At 45.3% G+C, this 14647-nt stretch overlaps 1 protein-coding gene and 2 long non-coding RNA genes across 5 annotated transcripts; 2 read left to right on the forward strand and 1 right to left on the reverse strand.

Annotated features, from left to right (window-relative positions):
• Window positions 1-14134, reverse strand: LOC127922513 (zinc finger protein 135-like). Its single transcript, XM_052506377.1, has 3 exons — window positions 14061-14134; window positions 8827-9004; window positions 1-1618 (listed from the first exon to the last, which is right to left on the reverse strand). The coding sequence occupies exons 1-3, from the start codon at window positions 14061-14063 to the stop codon at window positions 600-602; spliced, it is 1200 nt and encodes a 399-aa protein (XP_052362337.1). The 5' UTR covers window positions 14064-14134; the 3' UTR covers window positions 1-599.
• Window positions 9218-11519, forward strand: LOC127922514 (uncharacterized). Of its 3 annotated transcripts, none has more exons than XR_008111571.1 (3): window positions 9218-9689; window positions 10077-10264; window positions 10939-11519. It is a non-coding gene; the product is annotated as an uncharacterized LOC127922514 (long non-coding RNA). The 3 variants fall into 3 exon arrangements; XR_008111570.1 differs by having other exon boundaries at window positions 10077-10236; window positions 10984-11519; XR_008111572.1 differs by having other exon boundaries at window positions 9218-9616.
• LOC127922515 (uncharacterized) lies at window positions 11795-13257 on the forward strand. The gene is made up of 3 exons (XR_008111573.1): window positions 11795-11938; window positions 11982-12022; window positions 12066-13257. It is a non-coding gene; the product is annotated as an uncharacterized LOC127922515 (long non-coding RNA).
• Window positions 14135-14647: the final 513 nt, after the last annotated feature.

Below are 14647 nucleotides of genomic sequence, written 5' to 3' on the forward strand. Positions count from 1 at the left end.
TTATAATATAATTGCTCCCTGTTTTCTTCCCATCTTTATATTATTGATCTTGGCTTCATAATAAAGATTCTTCTTCTTTTGTTGAGTTTGGTCACATCATTTCTCAATTTGCATAAAACAGCCAGACTTATTAGCCACTCCTTTTGCCCCCAACTCTTTCAAACATACAGTTTTTAAATTCCTCATCGATCCATGGAGCCTTAACAGTTCTAACAGTCAGTTTCTTAACAGGTTCATGTTTATCAATAATTGGAAGAAACAATTTAATATGGTAATGTTTTCTAATAAAAACAAACAAATATATGTTTGAGTATACCCTGTACCATTTAATTTCATCTGGTAAAGACAGGTAAACACATTGTCAGTCAACAATATAAGACAACAGGAGCACTGTGTATGTTCTCTGATGAATTTTAAGTCAATGTGATGTGAAATATCAACATACACGCTAAGAGAAGTAATTTCTCTCTCCTGTGTAGATTCTCTAATGACATTTAAGTGTAATATGTTACGAGTAATATGATTCATATGTTTTCCCAGTCTGAGCTTTTGTAAGCCTTCTCCTCTGTGTGCAAGTCTCATGTGTTCTTCCATGCTTCCTAAATGGGCAAAAGCTTTGCACCCTGGGAGGAGTGGTTAGGCTTCTCCCCTGTGTGTATTCTCTCATGTTTCTTCAGATCACCTGACCGGCTGAAACACTTTCCACACTGGGAGCAGTGGTAAGGCTTCTCCCCCGTGTGAATTTTCTGGTGAGCTTTCAGGTGTCCTTTCAGTTTAAAACTCTTTCCACACTGCGAGCAGTGGTAAGGCTTCTCCCCTGTGTGTGTTCTCTCATGTTGTTTCAGATCCCATAATAAGTTACAACCCTTTCCACATTGGGAACAGTGGTAAAGCTTCTCCCCTGTGTGTAATCTCTCATGTTTTTTCAGATCCCCTGACCAGTTGAAACACTTTCCACACTGGGAGCAGTGGTAAGGCTTCTCCCCCGTGTGTATTCTCTCATGTTGTTTCATGGCCCCTAACTGGTTAAAACACTTGCCACACTGGGAGCACTGGAAAGGCTTCTCCCCTGTGTGTATTATCTCATGAACTTTCAGGTTCCTTAACCGGCTAAAACTCTTTCCACACTGAGAGCAGTGGTAAGGCTTCTCCCCTGTGTGTATTCTCTCGTGAGCTTTCATGTGTCCTTTCTGGTTAAAACTCTTTCCACACTGCGAGCAGTGGTAAGGCTTCTCCCCTGTGTGTGTTCTTTCATGTTGTTTCAGCTCCCATAAGAGGTTACAACCCTTTCCACATTGGGAACAGTGGTAAGGCTTCTGCCCTGTGTGTAATCTCTCATGTCGTTTCAGAGAACCTAACAGGTTAAAACTCTTTCCACACTGGAAGCAGTGGTAAGGCTTCTCCCCTGTGTGTATTCTCTCGTGTTTGTTCAGGGTTCCTTTATGGCCAAAACTTTTTCCACACTGGGAGCAGTGGAAAGGCTTCTCCCCAGTGTGTATTCTCTCATGTTGTTTCAGCTCCCATAAGAGGTTACAACCCTTTCCACAGTGGGAACACTGGTGTCGTCTTGCTGGTTTGGACGTCCCTGGCTCTGGTTCCTCTGAGCCTGGTCTGTCTCCTGCCAAAAAGAAAAAGCTTTTTTTTAAATAGAGACCTGAATGAAACCTCCACATGATGAAACAGCTTTGCTACGAGGATAAATCCTAATCAGATCCCTCAATAACCCGAGGCCAGTTTTAACAATCTTGGTGTGATTTTAAAACAAATATTTTAGAGTTTCCTGATAATTACTGATGTTTACAAGACTTATTTATTCATCCTGTTCTACAAGTCAGAACACAAAAAACTAGACAGTTCTAGAACACTCAAGACACAGACGTCACTGGATTCCAATCGAGCAGGTGGTTCTAAATATATAACTTTCATAGCTGTATGATATAGAATGCGACCTACAGTTGTGGCCAAAAGTTTTGAGAATGACCCAAAAATTACATTTCCAATACGTTTGCTGCTTCTGTGTCTTTGGATAATTTTTGTCAGATGTCACTATGTAATGCTGAAGTATAATTACAAGCATTTCATAAGTGTCAAAGGCTTTTATTGACAATGTCATGGAAGTTGATGCAAAGAATCAATATTTGCAATGTTGACCCATCTTTTTCAAGACCTCAATCTGCCCTGGCATGCTGTCAATTAACACACCAAGATTGTTAAATCTGGCCGTAGCCCACTCTTGCATAATCAATGCTTGGAGTTGGTCAGAATGTGGGTTTTTGTTTGTCCACCCGCCTCTTGACGATTGACCACAAGTTCTCAATGGGATTAAGGTCTGGGGAGTTTCCTGGCCATGGACCCAAAATATCGATGTTTTGTTCCCCGAGCCACTTAGTTATCACTTTTGCCTTCTGGCAAGGTGCTCCATCATGCTGGAGAAGCCATTGTTCGTCACTGAACTGTTCCTGGATGGTTGGGAGAAGTTGTTCTCTGAGGATGTGTTGGTACCATTCTTTATTCATGGCTGTGTTCTTAGGCAACATTGTGAGTGAGCCCACTCCTTTGGCTGAGAAGCAACCCCACACATGAATGGTCTCAGGATGCTTTACTGTTGGCATGACACAGGACTGATGGTAGCGCTCACCTTGTCTTCTCCGGACAAGCTTTTTACCGGATGCCCCAAACAATCAGAAAGGGGATCATCAGAGAAAATGACGTTACCCCAGTCCTCAGCAGTCCAGTCCTCAGCAGTCCAATCCCTGTACCTTTTGCAGAATATCAGTCTCCCTGATATTTTTCCTGCAGAGAAGTGGCTTATTTGCTGCCCTTCTTGACACCAGGCCTGTACATATCTTCCTTAAACATAAAATAACTAAAGAAGTAATTTTGTGTGGAAGTCCAAAACTTGTTTTTACGTCACAGATACAAAGCACATCAGTAACATCTCCCCGTTGTTGAAAGACAAAGCACATCAGTAACATCTCCCCGTTGTTGAAAGACAAAGCACATCAGTAACATCTCCCCGTTGTTGAAAGACAAAGCACATCAGTAACATCTCCCAGTTGTTGAAAGACAAAGCACATCAGTATCATCTCCCCGTTGTTGAAAGACAAAGCACATCAGTATCATCTCCCAGTTGTTGAAAGACAAAGCACATCAGTAACATCTCCCCGTTGTTGAAAGACAAAGCACATCAGTAACATCTCCCAGTTGTTGAAAGACAAAGCACATCAGTATCATCTCCCCGTTGTTGAAAGACAAAGCACATCAGTATCATCTCCCTGTTGTTGAAAGACAAAGCACATCAGTAACATCTCCCCGCTGTTGAAAGACAAAGCACATCAGTAACATCTCCCCGTTGTTGAAAGACAAAGCACATCAGTAACATCTCCCCGTTGTTGAAAGACAAAGCACATCAGTAACATCTCCCCGTTGTTGAAAGGGTTCGACACATTGCTGTTTAAATGGACCAATTTCTTATTTAGACGTTCACAGATTTTCAACATTTTGATTATCGCTGATGTCATATTTTGGGTAAAGTAAAAAAATAAAGGTGAAATATTTGGAAAGATGTCCCTAAAACTGATAGTAAACTAATAGTAGCTACAATAAACAAAAATATAAACATGTAAAGTGTTGGATGTTTCATGAAAAAAAAGATTGCAGAATTTAGTGAACACTTATTCTTTGCCAAGATAATCCATCCACCTGACAGGTGAGGCATATCAAGAAGCTGATTGAACAGCTTGATTATTACACAGGTGCACCTTGTGCTGGTGATAATAAAATGGCACTTAAAAATGTGCAGTTTTGTCACACAACACAATGCCGCAGATTGTCTCAAGGTTTGAGGGAGCGATTGGCAATGACTGCAGGAATATCCACTGGAGCTGTTCACTTACCAGATAATTGAATGTTAAATTCTCTGCCAGAATCTTCCTCCAACATCGTTTTAGAGAATTTGGCAGTACATCCAACTGCCTCACAACCACAGACCATCCTAGGATAAATGGTATATTCTAGAATTCATCCATGATGTCATAATGACATATAACGACACCAGCCCAGGACCTAGGATATATGGTATATTCTAGAATTCATCCATGATGTCATAATGACATATAACGACGCCAGCCCAGGACCCTAGGATATATGGTATATTCTAGAATTCATCCATGATGTCATAATGACATATTACGACACCAGCCCAGGACCTCCACATCGTCTGAGACCAGCCACCAGAGTTGTATTTCTCTTTGTAATGAAGCCCTTTTGTGGGGAAAACTCATTCTGATTGGCTGGGCCACGCAATGGGTGGGCTTCCCTGCCCAGTCATGTAAAGTCCATAGATTAGGGCATAATTTAATTAATGACTGACTTATATGAGCTGTAAATCGTTGAAATTGTTGTTTATATTTTGGTTCAGTATACACAGACACACAGACCCACACACACACACTGCATTTGTTAAGTATTCAGACCCCTTAACCTTTTCCAAATCAAAAACAAAAGTAACAGTCAGAATCTGGTGTGGCCACCAGCTGCATTAAGTACTGCAGTGCATCTCCTCCTCATGGAATGCACCGGATTTGACAGTACTTGCTGTGAGATGTTACGCCACTCTTCCACCAAGGCATTTCTGGGGGGGAAATGGCCCAAGCCCTCACCCTCCAATCCAACAGGTCCCAGACATGCTCAATTGGATTGAGATCCGGGCTCTTCGCTGGCCATGGCAGAACTTTGACATTCCGGTCTTGCAGGAAATCACACACAGAACGAGCAGTATGGCTGGTGTCATTGTCATGCTGGAGGGTCATGTCAGGATGAGCCTGCAGGAAGGGTACCACATGAGGGAGGAGGATGTCTTCCTGTAACGCACAGAGTTGAGATTGCCTGCAATGACAACAAGCTCAGTCTAATGAGGCGGCAGGGTAGCCTAGTGGTTAGAGCGTTGGACTAGTAACCGGAAGGTTGCGAGTTCAAACCCCGAGCTGACAAGGTACAAATCTGTCGTTCTGCCCCTGAACAGGCAGCTAACCCACTGTTCCCAGGCAGTCATTGAAAATAAGAATGTGTTCTTAACTGACTTGCCTGGTTAAATAAAAGGTAAAAATTAAAATAAAATAAAAAATTATGCTGTGACACACCGCCCCAGACCATGACGGCCCCTTCACCTCCAAATCGATCCCGCTCCAGAGTACAGGCCTCCGTGTAACGCTCATTCCTTCGACGAAAAACGCGAAATCTGACCATCGCCCCTGGAGACAAAACCGCGACTTGTCAGTGAAGAGCACTTTTTGCCAGTCCTGTCTGGTCCAGCGACGGTGGGTTTGTGCCTATAGGCGACGTTATTGCTGGTGATGTCTGGTGAGGACCTGCCTTTCAACAGGCCTACAAGCCCCCAGTCCAGCCTCTCTCAGCCTATTGCGGACAGTCTGAGCACTGATGGAGGGATTGTACATTCCTGGTGTAACTCGGGCAGTTGTTGTTGCCATTCTGTACCTGTCCTGCAGGTGTGATGTTCGGATGCATCGATCCTGTAGAGGTGGTGTTACACGTGGTCTGCCACTGCGAGGACGATAAGCTGTCCGTCCTGTCTCCCTGTAGCGCTGTCTTAGGCATCTCACAGTACGGACATTGCAATTTATTCCCCTGGCCACATCTGAAGTCCTCATGCCTTGCAGCATGCCTAAGGCACGTTCACGCAGATGAGCAGGGACCCTGAGCATCTTTCTTTTGGTGTTTTTCCAGAATCAGTAGAAAGGCCTCTTTAGTGTCCTAAGTTTTCATTACTGTGACCTTAATTGCCTACCGTCTGTAAGCTGTTAGTGTCTTACCGACCGTTCCACAGGTGCATATTCATTGTTTATGGTTCATTGAACAAGCCTGGGAAACAGTGTTTATTAAACCCTTTACAATTAACATCTGTGAAGTTATTTGGATTTTTTATGAATAATCTTTGAAAGACAGGGTCCTGAAAAAGATCTGTACATTTTTTTTGCTGAGTTTATTTTGTATATGTTTTATGTTGAAAAGTGTTTTTTATTCTCAGACATAAACAAACAACTCCAGGTGAAAGACAAAGGCTGTAATAAAATAACAAATTAACTGGCAAAGCAGCAGAGTGAGGCCCGCATCCAGCAACGTCACGAATCACGTTTTGAAGCTGTTTCAGTACAGCACTACAGGGAGAGAGAGGGGGAGCAGCTGTTTCAGTACAGCACTACAGGGAGAGAGAGGGAGAGCAGCTGTTTCAGTACAGCACTACAGGGAGAGAGAGGGAGAGCAGCTGTTTCAGTACAGCACTACAGGGAGAGAGAGGGAGAGCAGCTGTTTCAGTACAGCACTACAGGGAGAGAGAGGGAGAGCAGCTGTTTCAGTACAGCACTACAGGGAGAGAGAGGGAGAGCAGCTGTTTCAGTACAGCACTACAGAGAGAGAGGGGGAGCAGCTGTTTCAGTACAGCACTACAGGGAGAGAGAGGGGGAGCAGCTGTTTCAGTACAGCACTACAGGGAGAGAGAGGGGGAGAGCAGCTGTTTCAGTACAGCACTACAGGGAGAGAGAGGGAGAGCAGCTGTTTCAGTACAGCACTACAGGGAGAGAGAGGGAGAGCAGCTGTTTCAGTACAGCACTACAGGGAGAGAGAGGGAGAGCAGCTGTTTCAGTACAGCACTACAGGGAGAGAGAGGGAGAGCAGCTGTTTCAGTACAGCACTACAGGGAGAGAGAGGGAGAGCAGCTGTTTCAGTACAGCACTACAGAGAGAGAGGGGAGCAGCTGTTTCAGTACAGCACTACAGGGAGAGAGAGGGGAGCAGCTGTTTCAGTACAGCACTACAGGAGAGAGAGGGGAGAGCAGCTGTTTCAGTACAGCACTACAGGGAGAGAGAGGGAGAGCAGCTGTTTCAGTACTGCACTACAGGGAGAGAGAGGGAGAGCAGCTGTTTCAGTACAGCACTACAGGGAGAGAGGGGAGAGGGAAAATCCACTGGACTAGTTTCAATGTATGGAATCACTTAGGAGTTTCTGGATGTTGGGTAAACTTCCCCTTTAAAGCATCAGACTCCATAGTAATTAAGACTCCATAATGCTTCATCATTAGATGCTACAGTCCTCCTTTAAGACTCCATAATGTTTCATTATTAGATGCTACAGGTAATATATAATATATATATATAATATATATGCCATTTAGCTGACGCTTTTATCCAAAGCGACTTAGTCATGTGTGCATACATTCTACGTATGGGTGGTCCCGGGAATCGAACCCACTACCCTGGCGTTACAAGCGCCAAACCTATTGCAAATTGAGAAATCATTTGACTAAACTGAATAAGAAAGTATGAAACTATGAAACAAAAATTAAATGACATGAAGAAGGATTGTAAAAAGCTTCAAATAAAATCAACAATGACAAGTCACTGGTGTCTGACAACGTGATGGAAAATTGAGGATAATAGCAGCCGATATTGCCATTCCTATTTGCCTTGTCTTTAATTTAAGCCTACTAGAAAGTGTGTTCCCTCAGGCCTGGAGGGAAGCTGAAGTCATTCCACTACCCAAGAATAGTAAAGCTCCCTTTACTGGCTTAAATAGCTGACCAATCAGCCTGTTACCAACACTTACATTTTTGGAAAAAAAATAGTTTGACCAGATACGATGCTATTTTACAGTAAACAAATATAGACTTTCAGCTTATAGGGAAGGACATTCAACAAGCACAGCACTTACAAATGACTGATTGGCTGAGAGGAATTGATGATAAAAATATTGTTGGGGCTGTTTTCAAAAAATGATTTCTCAATTTGCAATAGGTTTGCCAATCAGTTATTCAGCCAGAACTATATGCCATCTCTTTTGCCTCCCTCTTCATCATACCATTTTTAAATTCCTCATCAATCCATGTGGATTTAACAGTTTTTACAGTCATTTTCTTAATGGGTGCTGCTTATTAGTAACTGGGATAAGCAGTTTCAAATGTGTCAAGGGCAGCGTCTGGTTGCTCATCATTACACACCACAGACCAACAAATATTATTTACATCAACAACATAGGAATCACTACAAAAAAATTGTATGACCTCTTGTACACAATATTAGGCCCAGCCTTTGGAACTGTGGTTTTCCTAGACATGGCTACTATATTGTGATCACTACATCTGATGGATCTGGATACTGCTTTAAAACCCATTTCTGCAGCATTAGTAAAGATATGATCAAACCATGTTGATGATTTCATTCCTCTACTGTTTGTCACTACCCTGGTAGGTTGATTGATAACCTGAACCAGGTTGCCGGCACTGGTTACAGTTTGAAGCTTTTGCTTGAGTGGGCAGCCTGATCACAGCTTTCCTCCAGTATTAGTTAATTAATTAACAGTGTCTTGAGTTTAGTTTGCCTGTTCTACAGTCTTGTAAAGATAGGGGGGTTGACTGGGACAGGCAATGTAACATCCATAATGTTTTATGGAAACGTTTTTGTAAAACAAGCACCTTACATCAGATCATCTTGAAACTTTCCCTCTAAAGCTAACTTTCATCAAGGTTTTATATGGTCTATTGGTTTCTCTCTAAATCTAATTTTAATCAAGGTTTTATATGGTCAATTGGTTTCTCTCTTTTCATTGGCAGAATCCTTTTTCAGTGTTATGATATTCATAACATCCATATACACCAGTCTATCTTCCTGTCAACTAACAGAACTCTGCTGGTTGTCCTGGTAACAGATACCAGTCCACCTTCCTGTCAACTAACAGAACTCTGCTGGTTGTCCTGGTAACAGATACCAGTGGGCAGATCTATTGTATTTGTTCAAACTAAACTACAGCACTTACTTTGATGTGTCAAATCTGATCCTTTCTTCTCTTCTCCTCTTCTCACAGTTCCACTCAGCCCCGTTGTTTTCCTGCAGTCCACCAGCAGCACAGACAACCTCTTCATACCCAGCAGTAAGGTGCTACCGGGAGAGGCACGACACGGGGACTCCGGGAGGGAGGAAGGGCTAGCGTTGTCCTGGTAACCATAAAGAGGGGACACAGACACATATCATTATGGATGCTGATGTCACTGTTGTCATAGAGTGCCTTACAGAAATCCAGCCCCTGATAGAGCAAGCTGTATGCTAGACCAAGCTGGTCTGTCGACGTCACCGCACGAAGAGGCAAAAACAGACTTACCCCCATCGACGCACCCCCCCACCCCAAGGCTAACTTTCTAGCCCTGCTATCTGCTTGCTAACCCGGTCTGCTAACTGCTAAACTGCCGGGCCCTGGTCTGCTAACTGCTAAACTGCGGGCCCAGGTCTGCTAACTGCTAGCCCTTGCTAACTGCTTGCTTGCTAACCAGGTCTGCTAACTGCTAGCTTGCCTGGTCTGCTAACTGCTAGCTTGCCTGGTCAGCTAACTGCTAGCTTGCCTGGTCAGCTAACTGCTAGCTTGCCTGGTCTGCTAACTGCTAGCCCTTGCTAACTGCTTGCTAACCAGGTCTGCTAACTGCTAGCTTGTCTGCCCGGTCTGCTAACTGCTAGCCCTTGCTAACTGCTTGCTAGCCCGGTCTGCTAACTGCTAGCTTGTCTGCCCAGTCTGCTAACTGCTAGTCCTTGCTAACTGCTTGCTTGCTAACCAGGTCTGCTAACTGCTAGCTTGTCTGCCCGGTCTGCTAACTGCTAGTCCTTGCTAACTGCTTGCTTGCTAACCAGGTCTGCTAACTGCTAGCTTGTCTGCCCGGTCTGCTAACTGCTAGCTTGCCTGCCCTGGTCTACTAGCTGCTAGCTTGTTTAGTCTTGCCTACTAACTGTTAGCTTGTCTGCCCAGTCTGCTAACTGCTTGCTTGCTAACCCGGTCTGCTAACTGCTAGCTTGTCTGCCCGGGTCTGCTAACTGCTTGCTTGCTAACTGCTAGCTTGCTAACCCAGTCTGCTAACTGCTAGCTTGTCTGGTCTGCTAACTGCTTGCTTGCTAACCAGGTCTGCTAACTGCTAGCTTGCCTGGTCTGCTAACTGCTAGCCCTTGCTAACTGCTTGCTTGCTAACCCGGTCTGCTAACTGCTTGCTTGCTAGGTCTGCTAACTGCTTGCTTGCTAACCAGGTCTCCCTTGCTAACTGCTTGCTTGCTAACCCGGTCTGCTAACTGCTAGCTTGCCTGCCCGGTCTGCTAACTGCTAGCTTGCCTGCCCGGTCTGCTAACTGCTAGCTTGTCTGCCCGGTCTGCTAACTGCTTGCTTGCTAACTGCTTGCTTGCTAACCAGGTCTGCTAACTGCTAGCTTGTCTGCCCAGTCTGCTAACTGCTAGCGTGCCTGCCCGGTCTGCTAACTGCTAGCCCTTGCTAACTGCTTGCTTGCTAACCAGGTCTGCTAACTGCTAGCTTGTCTGCCCGGTCTGCTAACTGCTAGTCCTTGCTAACTGCTTGCTTGCTAACCAGGTCTGCTAACTGCTAGCCCTTGCTAACTGCTTGCTTGCTAACTGCTTGCTTGCTAACCCGGTCTGCTAACTGCTAGCTTGTCTGGTCTGCTAACTGCTTGCTTACTAACCAGGTCTGCTAACTGCTAGCTTGTCTGCCCAGTCTGCTAACTGCTTGCTTGCTAGTCCTTGCTAACTGCTTGCTTGCTAACCCGGTCTGCTAACTGCTAGCTTGTCTGCCCGGTCTGCTAACTGCTAGTCCTTGCTAACTGCTTGCTTGCTAACTGCTTGCTTGCTAACCAGGTCTGCTAACTGCTAGCTTGCCTGCCCAGTCTGCTAACTGCTAGCTTGCCTGCCCGGTCTGCTAACTGCTAGCCCTTGCTAACTGCTTGCTTGCTAACCAGGTCTGCTAACTGCTAGCTTGTCTGCCCGGTCTGCTAACTGCTAGCTTGCCTGCCCGGTCTGCTAACTGCTAGCCCTTGCTAACTGCTAGCTTGTCTGCCCGGTCTGCTAACTGCTAGTCCTTGCTAACTGCTTGCTTGCTAACCAGGTCTGCTAACTGCTAGCCCTTGCTAACTGCTTGCTTGCTAACCAGGTCTGCTAACTGCTAGCTTGCCTGCCCGGTCTGCTAACTGCTAGCCCTTGCTAACTGCTTGCTTGCTAACCAGGTCTGCTAACTGCTAGCTTGCCTGCCCGGCCTGCTAACTGCTAGCTTGCCCTGGTCTACTAGCTGCTAGCTTGTTTAGCTCCGGCCTACTAACTGCTAGCTTGTCTGCCCGGTCTGCTAACTGCTTGCTTGCTAACCCGGTCTGCTAACTGCTAGCTTGCCTGCCCGGTCTGCTAACTGCTAGCCCTTGCTAACTGCTTGCTTGCTAACCCGGTCTGCTAACTGCTAGCTTACTAAACCGGTCTGCTAACTGCTAGTCCTTGCTAACTGCTTGCTTGCTAACCCGGTCTGCTAACTGCTAGCTTGCCCTGGTCTACTAGCTGCTAGCTTGTTTAGCTCCGGCCTACTAACTGTTAGCTTGTTAGCCTGCTAACTGTCTGAATCGCTGTGTCCCCAGCCAGCTCAACCACTCACTGGACCCATATGTTCACGAGGCTACGCATGCCTCTCTCTAATATCAATATGCCTTGTCCATTACTGTCCTGGTTAGTGATTACTGTCTTATTCTCTGCCAACCCAGATGTCTTAGCCGTGTCTGAATCCTGGCTTAGGAAAACCACCAAAAACCCTGAAATCTCCATTGCTAACTATAAAGTTTTGCCCCCATCGATGCTCAACAAACTGGATGTAGTCTATCACAGTGCCATCCGTTTTGTCACCAAAGCCCCATACACTACCCACCATTGCGACCTGTACACTCTCGTTGGCTGGCCCTCACTTCATACTCGTCGCCAAATCCACTGGCTACAGGTTATCTACAAGTCTCTGCTAGGTAAAGCCCCGTCTTATCTCAGCTCACTGGTCGCCATAGCAGCACGCGCTTCAGCAGGTATATCTCACTGGTCACCATAGCAGCACCCACTCGTAGCACGCGCTCCAGCAGGTATATATCTCACTGGTCACCATAGCAGCACGCGCTTCAGCAGGTATATCTCACTGGTCACCATAGCAGCACGCGCTCCAGCAGGTATATATCTCACTGGTCACCATAGCAGCACGCGCTTCAGCAGGTATATCTCACTGGTCACCATAGCAGCACCCACTCGTAGCACGCGCTCCAGCAGGTATATATATATATATATTTATTTATTTAGACTTGCATGGCTTTATTTATTTATATATATTTTTTTTTTCACCTTTATTTAACCAGGTAGGCTAGTTGAGAACAGGTTCTCATTTGCAACTGCGACCATTCAGCCACCTTTCGTTCCAGTACTCTGCTGCCTGTGACTGGAATGAATTGCAAAAATCGCTGAAGTTGGAGACTTTTATCTCCCTCACCAATTTCAAACATCAGCTATCCGAGCAGCTAACCGATCGCTGCAGCTGTACATAATCTACTGCTAAATAGCCCACCCATTTTCACCTACCTCATCCCCACAGTTTTTATTTATTTACTTTTCTGCTCTTTTGCACACCAATATCTCTACCTGTACATGATTATCTGATCATTTATCACTCCAGTGTTAATCTGCAATATTGTAATTATTCACCTACCTCCTCATGCCTTTTGCACACATTGTATATAGACTCCCCCTTTTTTTCTACTGTGTTATTGACTTGTTAATTGTTTACTCCATGTGTAACTCTGTGTTGTCTGTTCACACTGCTATGCTTTATCTTGGCCAGGTTGCAGTTGCAAATGAGAACTTGTTCTCAACTAGCCTACCTGGTTAAATAAAGGTGAAATAAAAATAAATACATTTTAAAAAGCTGCGCCAAACGGCTAGCGTTGTCCTGGTAACCATAAAGAGGGGACAGAGACACATATCATTATGGATGCTGATGTCACTGTTGACATAAAGTGCTTTACAGAAACCCAGACCCAGATAGAGCAAGCTGTATGCTAGACCAGACCAAGCTGTATGCTAGACCAGACCAAGCTGTATGCTAGACCAGACCAAGCTGTATGCTAGACCAGACCAAGCTGTATGCTAGACCAGACCAAGCTGTATGCTAGACCAGACCAAGCTGTATGCTAGCCAGACCAAGCTGTATGCTAGGCCAGACCAAGCTGTATGCTAGGCCAGACCAAGCTGTATGCTAGGCCAGACCAAGCTGTATGCTAGACCAGACCAAGCTGTATGCTAGACCAGACCAAGCTGTATGCTAGGCCAGACCAAGCTGTATGCTAGGCCAGACCAAGCTGTATGCTAGGCCAGACCAAGCTGTATGCTAGACCAGACCAAGCTGTATGCTAGACCAGACCAAGCTGTATGCTAGACCAGACCAAGCTGTGCTAGGCCAGACCAAGCTGTATGCTAGCCAGACCAAGCTGTATGCTAGACCAGACCAAGCTGTATGCTAGACCAGACCAAGCTGTATGCTAGACCAGACCAAGCTGTATGCTAGACCAGACCAAGCTGTATGCTAGACCAGACCAAGCTGTCCCCTAGAGGACCAAGCTGTATGCTAGGCCAGACCAAGCTGTATGCTAGACCAGACCAAGCTGTATGCTAGACCAGACCATCTAGACCAGACCAGAGTCTTACAGACCAGACCAAGCTGTATGCTAGACCAGACCAAGCTGTATGCTAGACCAGACCAAAGCTGTATGCTAGACCAGACCAAGCTGTATGCTAGACCAGACCAAGCTGTATGCTAGGCCAGACCAATTTAGACCAGACCAAGCTGTATGCTAGACCAGACCAAGCTGTATGCTAGACCAGACCAAGCTGTATGCTAGGCCAGACCAAGCTGTATGCTAGGCCAGACCAAGCTGTATGCTAGACCAGACCAAGCTGTATGCTAGACCAGACCAAGCTGTATGCTAGACCAGACCAAGCTGTATGCTAGACCAGACCAAGCTGTATGCTAGACCAGACCAAGCTGTATGCTAGACCAGACCAAGCTGTATGCTAGACCCCAAGCTGTATGCTAGGCCAGACCAAGCTGTATGCTAGACCAGACCAAGCTGTTTAGACCAGACCAGCTGTATGCTAGACCAGACCAAGCTGTATGCTAGACCAGACCAAGCTGTATGCTAGACCAGACCAAAGCTGTACCATCTGGTGTTCTGATGTGGAGAGACTCTCCTCTGCCTCGTCAGCATCAGGATGTTGTTGAGGCTCCCAGAGGATCCACGATAGCCATGTTCTCTCCTGTGTGAACGAGAACATCAAACAGATGGTAAACTTATGACCATCTACTGCAATCACAGAGTCTTACAAGAGGCATGAATATGTATAAGAAAAGGTCCTATAATGGCCACTTTCCTCATGATTTCCTAAGATATTGTTTCTGTTGCAAATGTAAAAAGGGTCTTTCCACGAAAAGGGTGTCTTTGCATCCCTTTGACAATTTAAGTAGAAATTATGCACCAATGTTGAATTTGAAAAGCCTGTTAGATGAAGTGCACTTTAACGTGGACTACATGGATATTTCAATAAATCTAATAGAAAAGTCACAAAAATATATGTACCAAGGACGGATAGCACCTTTAACAATGTATTGAGTACTGAACAACGTTATTAAATTGTAGAACTTCATTAGAATGCCCCTTTCAAACCCCACATTAGTTCAAGAAATGCATATTTAGTGCCCATTTTTAAGTCAGTGCTCACTGGTCTTACTCGAATCTTCAGCCTCATCC

The sequence above is a fragment of the Oncorhynchus keta genome, unplaced genomic scaffold, assembly GCF_023373465.1.
Source record: "Oncorhynchus keta strain PuntledgeMale-10-30-2019 unplaced genomic scaffold, Oket_V2 Un_contig_26096_pilon_pilon, whole genome shotgun sequence".
In the NCBI taxonomy this organism is placed as follows: Eukaryota; Metazoa; Chordata; class Actinopteri; order Salmoniformes; family Salmonidae; genus Oncorhynchus; species Oncorhynchus keta.